The following is a 19,347-nucleotide window of genomic DNA, read 5'->3' as shown; positions in this document are numbered from 1 at the left end:
GAATTTTCAAAATTCCTAAACCTAGGATTTTGGCGTTCGAAGAGAATAGCAACGAATCTTGATTCAGGATTTTAATCGACAACTCGAATCTAAACTCAAATTTTGGATTTATTTGGAACGGAAGAAATACGACTTTCAAATTATAAAAATAAAACATGAATAAAAATCAATCATATAAAATTTTCATATTATGAATAGAGATAAGTTTACACTATCGATAATATTTGACTCTATATTATATAAAAAATAATATATAAGTACGATTCCTTTTTTAAATAAATAGATTAATCCCTGTTCTTTGTAGATGGCGCTGCCATTGCTTTAGGATATCCAAACCCGAATTTTGGCTGGACTACAAAAATTCTACGCGGTCCAGTACCGAGGATGCTCGTACAACACATTCTAACCTTATAATAGCATTATGGCAAGAGCTAAACAACCTTGTGGTTGAATCCAAACACTCTATAACACATTTCCTTCTATAAATTACTAACGTGAATACTTCCCGGGTATGAAACCGCACAGAAAATTGTAACAGAAAACCCCAGATTCTAATTCATTCTCCGACACAATCAGGGTCTGTTGATAGTTGGGACCATACTTCGTCAAGGAATGGAACAAAAGAGAAAATAAGGGCGAGAAATAGGCGACGAATATTGGCACCTAAAAGCTACTGAGAAACAACTTGACATCAGTGTCACTAACATCAGACTACTGAACAATGACTAAAGAGAAACAAACTACAGTCTGAAACCATTCTCCTAAAATAATAAAATAAATAAGAGAAATTAATGAAGTGCCAGGTTGCTTTGTCAAAAGCACTTCTTGTGCACAATTGCAGGTCCTGTTTCGTCATACTCTCCCTTGGTCACATGCTGGTTTTGTGGGAAAACGACTTTTGCCAGGATGGCACCTCCCATCCATGCAGAATTCCTTGCTAGGTTTTCTGGCATGTATTCTGGTGGCTGATGTAAGAAAAACATGATGCTAAAACATTAGTGGAACTTAATAATTTGTGAGCTCACTTTTCCAAATAATTATTTTCCTATTCTGTTGTTCCAGCTACTGAATTATTGGGTGCTGCAGATGAGTCAAAAAATTAAGAACCAGACGATAAAAAAAAGTTGATGTGGTACAAACCCCACCAAGGCCAGAAACTGAAGTACCAACCAAGCACAATGCATTCAGATAACATGTCATGTGCTTAAACTGTTATTGCTATTTGATGTTTATATAACATGCATTTTACCTTAACAAGCGCAGGACGAATTGCAGAAGTGGATAAATTAGCTTCACTCTGGAATCGTCTTTCAAACCCTGGAAAAACAGAAGACAAGAAAAAGGATTGTGAAAGTTACATATATATCATCCAAAATCTCAATGACGTACAGCTAAACTACAGTCTCAGAGTTGAATTTGCTATTTCCGTGCATATAGTCTTCAATTTGTTTCTGCATACTTGAGTCCTTCAATTGCTTTCCAGTTACTTGAGTATTACAATTAACCCAACCAAAACCAGCTAATACCATCCCAGTTCTAGGAAAATAGGGTAAGAAAAGAATAACCAAATACTACTACTAAAGGCAGCAACTGGAATGACTTGAGTAAAAACAATGTACCAGTCATGGAAGCGGTACCACCGCATAGCATGGTATTTTCTAGAAGTTGCCGATGGTATTCAGAAGCCACATTTGATACACCAGCCACAAGTTGGTCTACAATACCATATTCTTCCAACCCTAAAATGTGTGGTTGAAACAATGCTTCTCCAACAATGTATCTTTCTTTTCCTATTGTAATAACCTGAAATTAAACACATAATTTCAAGAGAAGAAACAAAAAGACCGATCTCAAATAAGTTTATTTAAAGTGAGAAATATAAACTACACCTTAAATAATGTATATAATTTCTTTCAGTGGGTCTAGTGACATTACACCCATCCTCTCTCGTTACCTCAACAAATTATCCAAGTACCCTTCCTCCAAAATGCAGAGCACAGTTAGAGGGGTATTTTGGCAGGTACATACTAGTTATGTTCACAATCAGTAGAGGTGGGTATTTCCTTTGTATTGTAGATCATGCATGATATATCTGACATTAAATAAGCACACCAAGCAACAAAGAAAAATACAGATCTATTCATTTATTAATACCTGACCATCAGGAAGGGTATGTTGCTCAGCTGGGCATGAATTTTTCATTTTCTCAAACTCAAGCTGGTCTGAAGCACATTTTGCATAAAGCTCTTTAATTTTCTCAACATCTGAAATATCAAGCTTTACTGATGGGTTTGATTTTTGCAGCTCTCGAGCCAACAAATTTGTCAGATCCACCCCACCAACTTCAAATCTCTTCGAGGCTATGTGGTGCACTGCACCCTCACAAACTGGTGCAACATCTGTTCAACATTCAAACTAAATCTTCAAATCACATCAAACTGAAATATACATAATTCAGGAGCAAAAATAACTTTCCTAGTTGAAGTTTGCATTGGTACTGTATTGGCTTGGGTGGCATGACAGTCATCCTTAAGTATACTGATACCAATTGAGATTATTGTAACCAACAGGTATGCAAAGAGGCAGAAAATCATGGCGAATACGAAGGCAATGTTTGGGTCAAGATAATTGTTTCAAAATAAAAATGAAATAGTATATTGTAATTTCATTGGTAACATACCGATTTTTCCATGTCCAATGTCAATAGTACAGCCAGAGATGCGTCCGACAGCATAGAGAGAAAGCACGGCTTGTTCAGAGGCATAAAATCCCGAGACATTAAATGTCTCAAACATCAGTTGCACCAGTTGTTCCCTCAGATACTGCACATAAAAAAATCTCAGATAAAGGAGGGAGGCTTTCCAACTTCTGCTCATCTAACAGAAATTCCACCTTAATCCAAACTTGAGTCTCATTTAGCTCCATCTTGATCCAGATTTTCCTTGACTAACACTCAATTTGTGCAATGAAGCATCACGATAACCCAATTTCCCAATACAAATAATAACAGAACTCTTGAGAAAGAGAGCTTGACAGCCACAGCTTTCATATACTCAACACAAAACTTTGAACTTCACTAGTATGGTATAGATGATGACCAATAAGAATAATCTGGTACTTAGCTTTACAGGAATCATATTGATGCCAACTGATACACTAATGGATGCTACTGTTATAGTCAAACAAGTTCCATCATATGTACCTTTAATAAAACAGTAATTTTGTACCTATCTAAAAAATAGTAAAAAAATTCCAAAAAATATAAAATATGTCTCCAAGCACATTCGGATTGATTGTTTGGACTTTGAAAACGGAGATAAAAGGATGTGAGGCACGATAAAGTATGAAAGACATGGGGCATTTTAACCCTCCTCTTCAATTCATATTGTACCTTCAACTCTTTAGAATACCCATACTGTTCAATATATCTTGTATATCCTTCGACTGTTTAACTCCTATAATATTTACCCATCAACTCAATATATCTTGTATATCCTTCAACTCTTTACATCATTTCATTACCAATGAAGTTAAAGTGATATATTAATTCTAGTTAATATATAAAATCTGTAGTTTATTGTGGTTTGAAAATGAGAACTCGATCCAGAAGAATCCTGATTTTGGTTGCCAGATTAAAAAGCTTTGGAACAATTACCCCACATGATGACTCTAACAAATAACAAGCTCAAAGAAAAGAAAAGGAAAGGAAAATGGTAAAGCCTCAATCAGCTACTAACAAGACAACTGGCAGTTGAGGTTCACAACCTCATTCAAGAGGACATCATAATGTTGGTCAACTAAGATTACAACAACAATCAAGCCTTTAATCCCAAAAAAGTTGGGGTAGGCTAGAAATGAAACCCAACCGGAGTCACAAAAACAAGTTGTTGGTCAACTAAGATTAATATCTTTAATTAATTACAATATCTCTATTTTCTGCTTGTATTTTTCTCAATTATTGCATCAACTCCAAATATTCTATTGTTCAGCTACAATTGCTAAGAAATGAGATAGCTCAATTTATGCATTGCAATTTGGATGTGGACTACTATTTCCTTATAAGCTCAGAAGTTCTAGCGTACATCCATCTTTTATGGCAAATCCATTTAATATTTTTGACATTATTGGCCAAACCAAAAGATTAAAATATTGGACACGTTTGCCATCATTTAAATAGAGTGTGAGTCAAAACAAATTGAGTCATTTCAAATTTTATTGGTCATCCATCAAAGTTCCATTAAATAATTTTTTATTGCACCAATAAATTATACTTTGTTCATAATAAAAATACTTGCAAATGGACAGCTTTCTGTGTAACAATTCCTATTTTATGTCACAGTAAAATTCCTTGTTCCCAGCAACCATAGGCAGGTCAGGTAGTTTTGGGGAATTCTAATGAAAAGGAATATTTAGCAAGTTATAGGATGAGCATCAATGGTGCATGGCTTCAGCCTTCTTTCAAAATAAATAAGAAGAGCAAATTAAAAAAGGGGAATCTTAGAGTATACTTGTTTTGGTCATTGAAATTTCTACTTTGATCCCCAAAAATTCCAAGTTGTGCCTTTTTTGTTTGGTAGCCACGGGTTGCATTTTCTATTTATTCCAACAGATACAGTATTCCAGTATAATATGAGTAAAGAAATCTTAGTCAACACTGACGTGAAATTAATCATTCTTATATTCTGTAAACCTTGACTGGTTAGAAGTCAGGAAAAGTGCCACAGCACTTCAGTATTATCTAGCATTCACCAAATAACTCACTTCACTTGACGCATTAGCTCCCTTTTGTTCATTTTTAGCTAAAATTGATGGAACAATCCATACTGGTACAACCCAGAATGTTAGCAAACCAAAACAACTTGAAATTTAGTGAGTTAAGAAGCATTTGCTACTTTTGAAACTTTGTATAACTTGAAAAGAAATAAGGGGGCGGAAGAGAGAGAGAGAGTTTGAGAATGGGACGGTAGCACAGTTGGCTAGGAAAAGGTCCTAGGACTGTTGGATACCCAAAGGTCGAGAATTCGAGCCCCTCTCACCACTTCGTAGCCTCTGGGAAGTTTAAAAAAAAACAGAGAGAGAGAGAGAGTACTTGGCAGCCGCTGCCAAGGTTTTCAAAAAAGAGAGAGAGAGTGTGCCTTAGGAGTGAAGAGAGGCTCAGTGAAGAGAATATGGCCTTCATCACCAATCTCCCAGCCAATGTTTGTGTACAAAACATGGTGCAATAAATCCTCCATGGCATCCCAGTCACTGACAAAACCTCTCACCACTGTGTCGATCATCACCTCCTCCACATTTCCTGTACCTTCGCCTTCCGCCGCCTCTCCTTCCTCCAACACCCGTTTCATCTTTGTTGGGATTATCTGTTTCAACACAGCAACACAGCAAATACAAATTACATCTATTTGAAAGGAAGTATTTTTATCTGGGGTTTACTGAAACAAGCACACTCTATATATCTTGTTTCTGGAAAGAGCACCCACAATTTTTAAAATGCAAAAAGTACCCATTGTCTTTATTATGTATCCTTTCAACACAGAGTTTGTTTCTAAAATTTGTAATCTGATAACCTTTCTGACAAAAAGAAAATTTATCTCAAAAGTTGCTTGAAATAATTACTATCTGAAGCTTAGAATTTTAGATGGGTGTGATAAGATTTAAAGAAGCTTGCACCATCAGTGCTCCCACTTTAAATCCAAAGCAAGCCCCAAGACACTCAAATTCTGTTAAATTTATCATAACTTGTTGAGAAAACACACAAAATTTCTCCCAAGCAGTACGAAGAAGAAATACTATAACAAACCAAATAAGGAGGCAAAATAAAAAGTAGAAAATACATAAATCAGAAAAGGGAAGTGAACTTTTCTTGAAAAATCTTAATTTATTCCTTTTGATCAGATCCTAATTGATAAAACTTATTTTGGCACCAATTATGCTTCAGATTAAGCTAAAATTAGTTGCTTTTGTAACAAAAATATATCTGGTCAGATTTCAATTAAATTTGGAATCAATTTTGGCCTTTAAATTAACCCACATGACTGACTCTAGTACACTTGGACTTGACCAATCAACTGTTAAATTGCATCAGAAGTAAATTTGTAGGGCACTGGGAACAATGATAGAGTTTATTTCAGGGGGCTTTTTGATAAATGTTACACCATTTGAGTATTTTCTGTAGATAGTAGACAGAACAAGGGCGTTGATTTTTCTTTGGCAAATCCCTTGTGACTGAGATTGGATTTCATTTCTAGCCTACCCCAACTTGTTTGGGACTGTAAGGTTGTTAAAGTTTTTGTTGTTTCTTTGGCAAAGCCCTTGATGAGGTGCTTTCCAGAATTAACTTTAAATTCCCAACTATATAGTAATCTCTGCTTATAATTGATATAATATTCTACTAAACTAAATAACAGACTGAAGACCTAGAAAATATTCTTCCCTTTGCTAAAAATTACACCTAGACCCCAAAATTTAATAAAGAAGTAGCATTTTTTTAGCACGGAACCCAAAGAACAGAAGAAAATGCTGAAATTCAAAGACAGAGGTGTCACTAACGCAAGGAGGATCCTGGTCGGGAGAAGCGATTCCAGCTTTAAGTAGCTTCGATCCGTAATCCACCACCACCGCCTCCATTGCCAAAACCCTAGATCGCCCTTAAACTGAAATCAGGAGAGCGAGAAGCAAGTTCTTAGTCTGAAAAGGCTAGTAAGTAAAGACTTTGAAATTGAGAAGGGAAAATTTCTCGCGGGAAATTAAACAGAGAGAGAGAGGGTTTTGCACTCACGCTACTGGCGAAGATGTTATCAGTGCGAGGTTTTCTGATAGAGGGGAAAACAAATCAGGCCTTAACAGGCACTTGAGAATCGCACCCAATAATAGGCCCGTTTCACAAATGATGATCATGGGCTGTATTTCTTGTTGGGCCGAACCCTGACAGCAATCTTTCATGTTTTCTATTTTTTTCTATGCAAGTAAATGAAGAAAACAATTTAGAAATGCGAGCAACTTTTTACAGAGATTTAGACATTTAAATTGTACGTTGTATAGACTTTTATGGATGCTAATAAATGACAATGATAAAATCCGCATAGTTTTATGGGTGCTAAGTGCTAACAAAGTTATCGTCTTACTACAAAAAAAATTATTCTCAGAACTCCAGTCCATACAAGCTATGTAATTCTCCCTGCTCTAAACCAGAAAGTGTCAATATGTACGAAATTAATTAGTAATTCCTCCAATGGCATTTGCTTTCAAAAACAATGAGAGATGGCATATTTGTATTATATTAATGAACTCAAAAAAACAATCTCTCTTGCTGATGTTTGGTTGTGAAATAAATTTACCCCGGATCAAATTGCTTACTTTAAAATTAAGTTAAGATAGATTGAATTAATTATGTTTGGTTGGAACTTGATAGAGTTGGTTGATGAAAAAAGAGAAAATTATAAGATAAATGTTACTCTATTTGCGAGATCTGATCGACAAATAGAGTAAGCTACTCACCTGAAAAGGTAGAGTAACTTAATTTGAATTAGCTCAAATGTTACTCCAGTTTACTCCTTCAAATTTACTACTCTTTGGTTGCTTGGAGATGGAGCAAAGGATTTACTCCACTTACCCCCACAATCAAACTTGACCCAAGGGAAAAAAATGTATACTATCAAGTATTTGGTCCCCTTGGTCCCACTGCCAGGTTCCAAGCAAAGAAAAACTAATCATTTGAAACAACAAAACAAACTAAGAAAACAGAAGAATATTTTTACTTGGCAGCGAGATTTATTCAAAAAATACGATTTTAAGGAAAATACCAGACATGCTTAACTGAAGTTCTATTACAATTTCAACTACACTGCCATCTCCTAACACATATCAATTAAGAAAAGACACAAATAAAACAAAAAATCTCATTTGGCATCAGGCGGAGGCCAGTGGTGATCTCTAAAAGCTCTCAAGCACTGTAAAGAAGATTGCATGCTTCCTGACAAGGACTTGTTCAAATTTGCAAATTCAACCCTCTTCGTTGCCTCCATTGCATTCTCACGAAATTTTGCTAGGTGCTGACAAGCTGTCTTTCTCAAAGAGTTTATTTGCGGAGAGAGCATGTGTATACAGTCCCACATTACTCCATTTACCACAGCTATTGCAAGGACTCTTGCTGATTCCAGGTACATGTTACTTGCCGCAAAAGCTAGAACAAAAATAATAAAGGCATTACAAACAATTATTCTAAATGTCAAATTATCATCTTCCTAAGATCTGCATTGTCCTCTCATGCTACTGTATGACTACCAAACATAACTACAGGAAACTGTTGACCTAACAAAAACCAGATGAGGCTAAATCACTGGGGGTAGTGGGGTTAAATAGTTGAGGCTCCAGTGAATGTTTCTTAACCTTCTGGCAGATTGAATCAGGTTTGAAAGAAAGATCTGATGTATTTCCAATTTCAATATCAACAAAATTTGACTATATGCAATTGTATCAAACCGAATCTGATCAGAGCAAAAGTCTCGGTGGGTTGGGTCAGAATTTCGCTGGCCATTATAATTCAACCCTACTTAAACAAAAGCCAATGCCACCTCTATCAACATTGTACCTATAACATTGTATTGTGCAGTACCAGCAGTCCAATACAATACCACGACTCTATCTTTACTGCAAGTGTACTACACCTATCGTCCCAGTACAAAAAAATAATAATAATTTCACCAGTTTCTTTAGAAGTTCATCTAACATATGTTATAGTTGGAAAATTGTATCTTAAAGTCTTGTGCCAAAAACAATACCTAACCTAACTGCATAAGATCTATAGAAACTTGCCACTTTGTGAAGCTTTTATGAGACCGTTCTGAGGTAAACCAACACCTATTCCAACGAGAGTGATACCGACACTAAATCCAACACCACAGCCAGAACCGACATAACCAACAACCTCCGGCCCAAACCCGGGACCCCACCCGACCCCACAACCAACTCCAATTCCCATGCCAAAAAAGGTACCCAAGGTCGGGTGCACTGGATTCCACCTCTGGTACCGTTTGAACAATCCTTTTATGATCATTGTCCCCCTGTTAAGAAAAAACTTGAGTCAATTAACACAGAAAAGCAGCTATTTTAGAAGAAGAAAAAAAACCGCAAAATAATGCATGTATGAAACATTAACATTGGCTCTTTTACAAATGTCTTCAAAGGCAAGTAAAGAATGCACCGTTTTCACCTAAAAGAAAAATTGGGTGTCTAATTAGAGTGAGTGAAAAAAAAAATATCACAATCACTATACTTCCACTTAAAACAAACATCAAATTCTTCGCACGGTAGGTTAATTGGTGAAGCTCAGATCACATCCTTCACTGCATGTGACTTCTGGAAGAGAAACCGACGGACTATTAAAATCAGATACAGCTCTATCTCTTTCTCTCACTCAAATTGAGCTCAGATCAGCTTACTTCATTTTGGTCAAATTACTAAAATATATTATTTAATTCCTCACCTATAAAAGAATATCACGTCCCAATGACAAAAGATCAATCAAGAAGACTGAAGGTTCCAATCAGCATCAAATGGAGAAATCACAGCTCTTTCTTCTCTGTCTGATGCGTATTTGCTCCGATATACACACAAACCTATCCAAGTCTCGGTTTCTCACTCTCTGATGTGTTCAGCTTTAATCAGAGAAGTAAAATCGTGAAGGGAAATGAAGGAAGAACGAAAGAGGACCGAGAGGACAGAGGTTTTGGATGAGGAGATGAAAGTGGACGGACCGAAGGTTTTGTTTGGGTTTGGTAACGGAGGGTTTGGTTCTTGGACAAGATACTGACTACTGAGGGGGCCGATTGTCATAAATTTAAAATTTGGACATTATTTGTCAACAAATAAATTAATTTAAGGGGTAATTTAGTATTTTAGGAGGCTCAAATACCTCATTGCCTCGTGCCTCCTTCATACTTCAATATTTTTTTCTTCAATTTCAAAGTTCAAACAGACAATTTGAACCGCTTAATATGATATCCATATTTTAATTTTTATATTTTTTGAAAAAATCTACTATTTGTTAAGATAGGTACAAAATTATTGTTTTACAAGAAATTGTGGACCATCTAAAAACAATGATTTTGTACCTATCTTAAAAAATAGTAAAAAAAATTTCAAAAAACATAAAACTTGGTCTCCAATTATATTTTAACGTGGATATCATGTTGAGCAGTTCGGATCGTTTGTTGGAGCTTTGAAATTAAAGATAAAGATGTTGGAGTACGATTGGACTGCATTTTAATTCTCCTCCTAAAGGGTGAGGCTATGATAACATGTATAGTGTAGATTGATTTGTACTGTGTATTAATATTTTTCTTTTAATTTGAATAGTCAATTTGAATAATTCTAGAAGATTTTCATATCAAAAATATGCTTGTAGATTAAATTTTAGATTTTTTTTATATTCATCTTTACTATTTTTAGATAAGTAGAAAAACACTTCTTTTGAATAGTACATAATCTTTAGATCAAGTGATTTTTTATCTATCTAAAAAAAAGTAAAAGTTTCTAATAAATGTAAAATTTGATCTATAAGTACATTTTCGTATGAAAGCGGTTCAAATTGATTTTTAGAACTATGAAAATAGAGATATTGATCCATAGTACATATTAAATATATTTTCATACAAAAATTATGCTAAATAATTCAGATCAATTTTTTGAACTATGAAAATAAAGATACAAATAAAATGGGCTATGTATAGCCTCACTCAACTCTATTTTTTTCATTTATTTTTTAAACGTTGATCCAAATTTCAATAAGATAGCTTAAAAGTTTTTTATGATTTTGTATTTTATTAAATTTTCATACGACATATTTTTTATATTAATTATTCACATTTTTTTTCTTCTTTTTCAAATAAATTTCTGCAATTAATTTTATTTTACCTCATAGAGAAGATCATATGCAAGTTAATTTAAACACTATAATCAATTCACTAGTGTTGTATTTTTTGTTTGCCAATTTAAAATAATATTGCTCGTAGTAAACACACAAATACTAAATCTGGCTCCGTTGCTCTCTAAATAGGAGAGCAGGATTCTGTTATTCAGAATCAGACCGTTGAATTTTTTCATGTATGGATCTCAACACAAATGAACGGTTCGATTTAGATTTTAGAATAAAGGATCCTGCTCTCCTATTTGGAGAGCAGCGGAGTTGGTTCCACAAATACTACGGTGCTCCAAAGCTAAGGAGCAATACAAAATTCACAGGAAAAAATCTAGGTGCATCAATTTATGTCATATGTTAGCAGGAGCGGACGCATGATTTTGATCAGGGTAGGGCAAGAAATTATTGAATCAGGTTTAAATAGATAATCAAATCCAAACCCATTAAATAATCGAATAATAGATAAAGCATGATAACAAAAACAACAAAAATAGTATTATAACACAATTTACTTCCATAATATTTAGATAATCAACTACTAATTAAAACATGACAAAAAAACCAACAAAATGGTATTCTTTTGCATAACAAAAACAACAACAAATATTATCCTTTTACATATTAAAAACAAAACAAAAAACTAGATACTAGATAATTAAGTCAATGGAGAGAGTGTTCCTTTACGGGTCTTCATAGATTGAAATCTTTGAATAATTATTTCATCATCGACACGCATAAACAACTCCTTCTCAATGTAAGTAACCAACAAATCATTCAACCATTGATCTCCCATGGTACTTCTTAAGTTATTTTTCATGAAATTCATTGCCGAAAATACCCTTTCAACACTAGCAGTCGCCACCAGCAATATCAATGCCAATTTCAATAAATTGTAAACCAAGGGATAAACATTGTGCTTATTTGTTTCCACCATTTTTTGAGAAAGTTCACTTAAGCTCTTTAGGTCAAAATCTCTATCATCTTTCATATCTAAGTAGTAATTCTCCAATTGACTATCTAGGGTTAATAGATCATATTGGTTGAAATCAGAGATATAACATTGAGCAAATTGAAACAACCTATGAAAAAGAGTTCGGTATTAGTTAAATGATGAAAAAGAAATACAAATAAGAAGTTCGGTAATAATGCATGAAAAAGAGTATTACCTATCTTTGTTAAATGATGAAAAAGAGTTATTCGAATCTAAGCATGACATACAAATAAAAAGTTCGGTATTAGTTTCCATGAATCTTTCACCAAGCTCTCGCAATTGCATATCAATAACCGTGTAAAACAAATCAACATGGTAATAATGCAAATTAGTTAAGTTTGTTGGGCGCCGTGGGTTCACAACATATAAATCCTCCATCTTTGGAACAATAATACCATGTTTATCACAAAATGTACATACTTCTTGGAATAATGAATCCCAACCACTATCCCTCATATCTTGCAACCTAGATTTTGCATAATTCACCAAACGCATAGCATTCAACATATCTTGATCTTTGCGTTGCAAGATTTGTGATAGATCATTTGTGATGTTTAATATTTGCCTCATGAGATAACATGAAAATACAAACTCAAAAGTTTGCATAGATAAATGATATATACCCGCATTGGCTTTTTGGTCTATTGTATTTCCTTCATTTTGTACAGCCTCAAGTAATCTAGAATGACTGAAAATAGTGTTAGCCAACTATTTAAGGTCCTCAAATGAGAACCCCATCGAGTATCCCCTGCACGTGCCAGATTCATTTCTTGGTTCAAACCTCTTCCGGTTACAATCTCATCATTTGAAAGAGCTTCTACAATTTCAATTTTTCTCTTCTTATGTAATAGTTCCTCTCTTTTACAAGATCCACGAACAACATTGATAATATTATAAATCCTGATAAATAGTTCTCCAACCTTTTGATGATGTCTGGCTACCGCAACGAGAGTTAGTTGCAATTGATGGGCCTAACAATACACGTAATATGCGGACCCATTCTCCTTCAGAATCAATAATTTGAGACCTTTGAACTCTCCACTCATATTACTAGCTCCATCGTAACCTTAGCCACGTAATCTAGAAAAAGTTAGACCATACTTACCAAAGAAATTCTCAAGCCCCACCTTCAAAGTCAGCGTTGTAGTTTCAAAAACATGAACAATACCAAGAAACCGTTCAACAAGAAAACCTCTCTTGTTCACAAACCGAATCACAACCGCCATTTGTTCTTTGGTTGAGCTATCTCTTGCCTCATCAACCAAAACAGAAACAATTCATCTCCAAGCTCTGAAATTATCTCCTTAGTTGTCTCCTCTGCACACGTGTTAATTATATCATTTTGTATTCTAGGTGCAATCAACTGTCTGTTTTGGGAAGCATTCTCCAAAACCACCTTATCCATTTCTTTATTATTATCTCCTAATAATCTCACAAGCTCACGAAAATTTCCTTCGTTGATAGAAGTTTCGGACTCGTCATGTCCACGGAATGCCACACCTTGCTTGCAAAGCCACCGAACACAATGTACAATGACACGTAATTGTGCTCGATAATTCACCTCCTCAGCAACACTTTGTCTTTCTAGCGTAGCTTCAATGCTTTGTGAATGGTTCATCAAATTGGAACATTTCTTTTGGGCCTTATTGTGCTAAGAATTTGAATCACCAACATGATAAACCCTTTTTTAGCATTTTTCCAATTTCTAAAACCATCTCCTACAAAGTTGGTTCCTCCACCTGATCCAAGATTTTTCGGTCTAAAAGATAACAACAAAGGCAAAATGTTGCATCCTTTTCTTTGCTATACTCCAACCAAGTTTTGTACCGATTAAACCATTATTTGTTAAATTTTCTCATTATACCACTGAAATCTCTTTGGGGAAAATCATGGTTGTGAGGTTGACATGGACCATTTATTAGCAACTCTCGACGTATACTGTCATGCTCATTTGGATGATAATGAGATATCGGTGGCCTTTGAGCAGGATCAGAAGGAGGAATTTGTTCGGCACTATTAATCTCATGAGTGTGATTAGAACTCAAAGATGAGTCTTTTGGAGGATTGGATTTCTTCTGAAAAAACTTGTGCATTTTGTATACTCTAAATGATAAATTAAAGAAAAGAAGATATTAACCAACTTAAATTATACCATAATTTAAGACTTAAAGGAAATGAATAATTCATGTACCAATTAGGGTTCTAAAACCTAATAATTCAATATACCAATTAATTAGAGTTCTAATAATTCAATATCATCAAGCACAAATTCAATCTACCAATTAATTAGGGTTGTAAGACCTAGTAATTAAATATTACCATTTACTAATCAAAAGTTCAATCTACCAATTAAACATGATTGTAACTCTAAGACCTAAAAATTGAATCTACCAATCAATTAAATTCAAAGATCTAAATTTAATCTAAAATTTCAAACCCTAATTTGTAATTCATAAGATCCAAAAATCTAATAAAAAATGAGAAATTTACATTACCATTTCAAAAGAAAGACAAGGTATTTGATTAATCCGAGTCAGCAGAACGAGAAGAATATTTCTGTGTTTTCCTTCTTCTTCTTTTTTATCTATGAGGTTTTTTTTTCTTTTTGTCACGAGTCAGGGAGACAGGATAGAGGGGCGAGCAGAAGCAGCCTATTTTTTTTATTGTTTGGTGTTTGGTTCGACAAACAGAGAGAGACAGAGATAGGGCAACTTCATTTTTATTGGATATATGCTAAAGTGCTGGACCGCACCTTTCTTTAGTTTTTCCAAAAAGTCAAACCAAATATGAGATATCTCAGAGAATGCGGGCCAGCTGTACATTTCTTGATTTTTTTCCAAAAAGTCACGGCAACTGATATTGCTATATCTGAGCTATTGTTTTGACCAATTTCAGTACCAAAACATGTATTTTAAGCCATTAAATAACGTCTATTATAATGAATACATGTAGAATTTGGTACTGCTGCGCTTTCATTCTTACTTTGCAGGAAATTGGTGAAATCAGGAGAATTTCTGAAGTTCAGAGATTTTGATGCGACCCGCATCATGATTGACGCGAGGCACATCCAGTCCTCCGAGTCGCACTGACAGCCCCTCCTAGTCGCACCAGCAGGTCGCAATGCCATCTCATGCGAGGCGCATCCCTCATGCTCCAACGCGGCTCGCAACGGTGGTGACGCGACTCGCATCGCGAGTCTCCAGAGCAGACAGCAAAGACCCAATAAAGGCCCAGAATTGAAGTACTCGTTTTGAAAAGTCTATAAATAGACCACCCCTGCCACCAGAGGAGGGAGTTCCGAATTTGAAGATTCAAAACCTCAAGATCCTTGGAGTGTGGTGCAAGAAAGGGAAGAAGGAGTGAAGATTCTTGCTAGATTGCTTCATTTGGTTTTATCATGATTTCTCATTTGATCTCTTTCTCTTTCTCTATGATGCTTGAGTAGTTCTATTTTGTTTCTAGGGTTGATGTAATCTAAAACCTTGATTGTAATGCATTGAATTTGAATTTGAGTTGTTCTTGTGTTCATTTGATTGAGTATTATTCTTCCATTGCTTGATTGTGATTGTTTGATTGAATATTGTTGTCTATTGTTGAATGTTTCTTGCATTTCTTCTAATATTGAGACCTTGATATTTCTTGCAATTTGATCAAGTATTTGAGGTAGGTCTTGGATCTGAAAATATAGATCAATTGAACCGAGAGGTGAGATTTCCATCTATTGAGAGATAGTGGATACCTTTAGCAAACCGATCAAATGACTTAGATTGAACACTTGTAAATGAAAGTTTGAGGTTGTAGATCTAAGAAGGTGAAATTGCAATTCCTTACTAGGTTCATTAAGCCAATAAACGAGAGTTGAGGTTCAGGAACTTTAGGTACGGTCAATAGATCCTTACACAAGTAAATAACTCAGAAACGGGTTCAATGCTGCATTCACTCGAGGACCACGCAAATCGCATGGGAGACTATGCGGGTCGCGTCACAAGGGTCGCATGCGAGAGCATGCGGGTCGCGTCACAAGGGTCGCATGCGAGAGCATGCGAGTCGCGTGAAGGTCCAGAGAGGCAAGGTTGAGGATGAGGTCTGAAACCCTGGGAACTTCATTTTAAATCAATTTGAACCAACATTTATTTTCTGTTATCCTCTGTTATTGAATTTAGAAAATTGAAATGAATTCAAACCAAACTCTTCACTTCTAGTACCTAACTAGGATAAGTAGTGATCTAGACTCGAATTGTACCGTCCCTGAGGATCGATACCTGATTGTACCATTGGACAAAGGTTGTGCACTTGCAACCTAATACGAAAGCTCAATCACGGTTTAAAAGGGTACAACTAGCTGTACCTGAAACTTTGTGTGCACGCTTTTGTGCGAACAACAACGGTAAGATATCTCAGAGAACGCGGGTCACTTATTTACAAAATTTAATATGCAATGGGCCAGCCATTTTAATTTGGACTGCAGGGTAGGACAAAGGCCCAAAATCCAGTCTTTGTAAATTAGTTTCGGATTTTCAGGGTGTCACACCCCGAAATCTCTAACAGTGACAGCACTTGCTGTAAATATACAGTTTCATGCAGTGTTTTAAAATGCAGTTTTGTTCATGCATGCGGAAGGCCACTGCATACCGCATATGCGGTATGCGGACGCATATACGGATTTTCATGTGGATTTATATATGCGGATTTTAAAATAAAAATTCACGTATATATATGTATCATATTCATATATTTGAATTTATTTTCACATAATAGCATAACCAACAATATTTTTTTTACTTTTTTAATATAAATTTTAATTAAAATACAATCAAATTATCAAAACCGCATGGAAAAACTGCATGACCGCATATTCAGACCGCATGGCCGCATATTCGGACTGCATATGCAGCCGCATGGAAAAACCGCATGGGCATTCTGAGCATGGCTGCCGACTGCATACGCATATGCGGCCATATTTTAAAACACTGGTTTCATGTATATTTACAAGGCATTTACGATTTAATTTAAAATATAAACAATAATAGTACCATTAGATTTCATCTCAGTAGTAAAAGTTTCAAAATGTTTGGTAAAACTAAAATATACAAGATGTATCTCAAAATGATACTAACCATAGGGTACAACTTAGAGAACTGTACAACAAAATAATATACAATCTCTCTAGTCGGTAAACAAAAGAAAACTACTATGGTATCATAACTGCATATACATAAAGGCCTACTACTTGCGTGTCTCTCCAAGATCAGCCATATCGAACCCTATAAAACCCAAAAAGGGGAAGCGGGTGAGAAATAATAATAATATTATCTCTCAGTGCGAATTTGCCACAATCGAGCTACTGGACTTGCAATCAATCCATATCCAGAATTAAATCTTCGCAATGACATTAACAATTCAATTATATATATATATGAATGCAAATGCTGAATCACCATATTTAATCGAATATCAACTTATAGGATTTCAAATGAAGCTCGGCATAGATATATTTGGCTTAAACTCAGATTATCAGGTCTGGTAACACAAATAGATGACCCACCGTCTTATCACACAGGTGGCCACGCTAAACCCACACCTGTTGGTACATAGTACCTTCCACAGACCCTCATCTGATGTGTTTAGGCTTATACCATTTTATTTAAAGTCTGGTTCATAATCAGATACATATCTCAGCAATTGTGCTTTCAGAGTTTATACAAAATAACAAAATAATCATAGTCACTCATAGTCCCCGTCAGAATCAGATTCCCCCTCCCAACCGATACTGGGATTAGCGAGGGCCGTTCACCATATGCGCATAAGGATTCCGTAACAAAGTCTAGTCAGCACTCTAGACTTTGTATGACTCATATCTCAATATTTATTAGTGACTTTAGCTATACTCCAGAACAGGAGAACAGGAGAACAATAAAACGATAAATCATACAAAATGACAAGTCCACAGTATCATACGAAATTCAATTTATAGTTTGATTGAGGTTATGCACATGATGCAATAATTCAAAATATGCAAACAAACAATCCTTCAACATGACAATGAATAACAATTTAATTCTTAAAAATGTGATATCAATCAAGTCCAGTAACCCCGCACCTGAGTACGCAGAATACGTAAAACGTATATATCACTGAGGTCTAGAAGTCTCTGAAGATCCTGCAAAATCTCGCTCAACAGAATCTACACATATTCCAACATAACATAACTGAATTAATATCTATTAAGTAATTAACGGATTTCATTTTGTATCCCAGTGCCTAAATCCCATTACTTTCGATGTGTGGTTTCTTTGTATGATTTAATTCACAGTATATGCGCTTTATTTGGACCTAGTCTCCTTTATATTTCATTATTTAATTCAATCTCATGTTTATTTCAAAGCAACAACTCAATTAATTTAAGTTCAATTCATTTCTCTTAAGTTGATCTCAAATTGAGCCACTTACTAATCTTTTTAAATTCCCAGTTTTCTGGTATAAATTCAAATGTCAAGTATAGAGATAAAAATAATAATTTATGTATCTTTCACTAGGCCCAGAAATTATAACTTAAACCTGTCCATTTAAATCCCACCGGACCTATATATGCAACTTACTATAAGATCCTCCAGACAAGCTTAAATTACCAATTTATTAAATTTAACATATTATACTTTATGTATGTTACTTTATTCATGAATGAATTCCTAGAAATCTGAAACAGATTATTTACCAGTAAATAGACTCTACTGGTACAAAAGGATATCAGTAATCAAATTACATTAATAACCCTCAACTTATTGATAAATATATTGAGGAGGTATCAGTAAAAAAAAGAGGAAATGAATAGTACAATGATACAAGGTTGTTTGTGTGATGCTAATATATACAATCAAGGTGTCAACTAAGCTTCCTAGGGTTCAACAACACAATCTGGATTAGCAAAAGAAGCAAATGAGACTATCAAGGATAATCGGGTTTAAACCCGTTAAGAAACAGAGAAAAGAAAGATAAATATCTCAAGAATCTCACTACTTTCAGCTTTTGAACACTTTCTATTTCAGTTCAGCAGTAACAGTAACCCCTAAGCATGCCTTAAACTTAATCTCTAAAATCTCTATATCAATAATAAGAAGCAGAAAAACAGAGAGGAGGGAAATACCCAGCAACTGCAGTAGGTGTGATGTGAGAAAGCAAACACACACACACACGATTAGAAGACCATGCCGTAAAGGTACTTAGCTATCAAGTGAAAAACTCACTCAGATTCTTTACAATGAGAGAAAGGAACTTATATGTGAACAGGGAGACAGAAGGTTCATGAATCTTAGAATGGCGGTGAAAGAAAAGATATAATAGAAATAATAGTCAGAGAAAAATACAGGTTTACATTTGACCTTGACCCCACATGTCAGAATATAATTTACTATTGGTAATTTTATATATTAGCTAAATG

General features: G+C 35.0%; 2 protein-coding genes, 1 long non-coding RNA gene and 1 pseudogene across 6 annotated transcripts; all 4 read right to left on the bottom strand.

Moving 5' to 3' along the window:
• Window positions 1–313: 313 nt before the first annotated feature.
• Window positions 314–605, bottom strand: LOC144558436 (uncharacterized). Its single transcript, XR_013512909.1, has 2 exons — window positions 519–605; window positions 314–476 (listed from the first exon to the last, which is right to left on the bottom strand). It is a non-coding gene; the product is annotated as an uncharacterized LOC144558436 (long non-coding RNA).
• Window positions 606–656: 51 nt separating this feature from the next.
• On the bottom strand, window positions 657–6,794 carry ARP7 (actin-related protein 7). Its single transcript, XM_078307284.1, has 7 exons — window positions 6,550–6,794; window positions 5,136–5,360; window positions 2,681–2,822; window positions 2,155–2,399; window positions 1,620–1,803; window positions 1,250–1,317; window positions 657–965 (listed from the first exon to the last, which is right to left on the bottom strand). Exons 1-7 carry the CDS (start codon window positions 6,625–6,627, stop codon window positions 813–815), a joined length of 1,095 nt encoding a protein of 364 aa, XP_078163410.1. The 5' UTR covers window positions 6,628–6,794; the 3' UTR covers window positions 657–812.
• A 941-nt stretch (window positions 6,795–7,735) lies between these two features.
• LOC144558190 (Putative membrane lipoprotein) lies at window positions 7,736–9,772 on the bottom strand. 3 transcript variants are annotated; one of them, XM_078306961.1, is made up of 4 exons: window positions 9,485–9,772; window positions 9,158–9,211; window positions 8,815–9,062; window positions 7,736–8,182 (listed from the first exon to the last, which is right to left on the bottom strand). In XM_078306961.1, coding segments are annotated over exons 2-4 (534 nt in total). In that variant the 5' UTR covers window positions 9,160–9,211; window positions 9,485–9,772; the 3' UTR covers window positions 7,736–7,898. The 3 variants fall into 3 exon arrangements, with proteins under 3 accessions (XP_078163087.1, XP_078163089.1, XP_078163088.1); XM_078306963.1 differs by having other exon boundaries at window positions 9,172–9,211; XM_078306962.1 differs by lacking the exon at window positions 9,158–9,211 and having other exon boundaries at window positions 9,485–9,771.
• Window positions 9,773–11,414: 1,642 nt separating this feature from the next.
• LOC144558053 (uncharacterized) lies at window positions 11,415–14,153 on the bottom strand (annotated as a pseudogene). Its single transcript, XR_013512838.1, has 2 exons — window positions 12,085–14,153; window positions 11,415–11,997 (listed from the first exon to the last, which is right to left on the bottom strand). The product of XR_013512838.1 is annotated as an uncharacterized LOC144558053 (transcript).
• Window positions 14,154–19,347: the final 5,194 nt, after the last annotated feature.

The sequence above is a fragment of the Carex rostrata genome, chromosome 8 (assembly GCF_964058835.1).
Source record: "Carex rostrata chromosome 8, lpCarRost1.2, whole genome shotgun sequence".
NCBI lineage: Eukaryota > Viridiplantae > Streptophyta > Magnoliopsida > Poales > Cyperaceae > Carex > Carex rostrata.
Note: the sequence above shows the minus strand (reverse complement) of the source record. Positions and strands in the feature narration are given on the sequence as shown.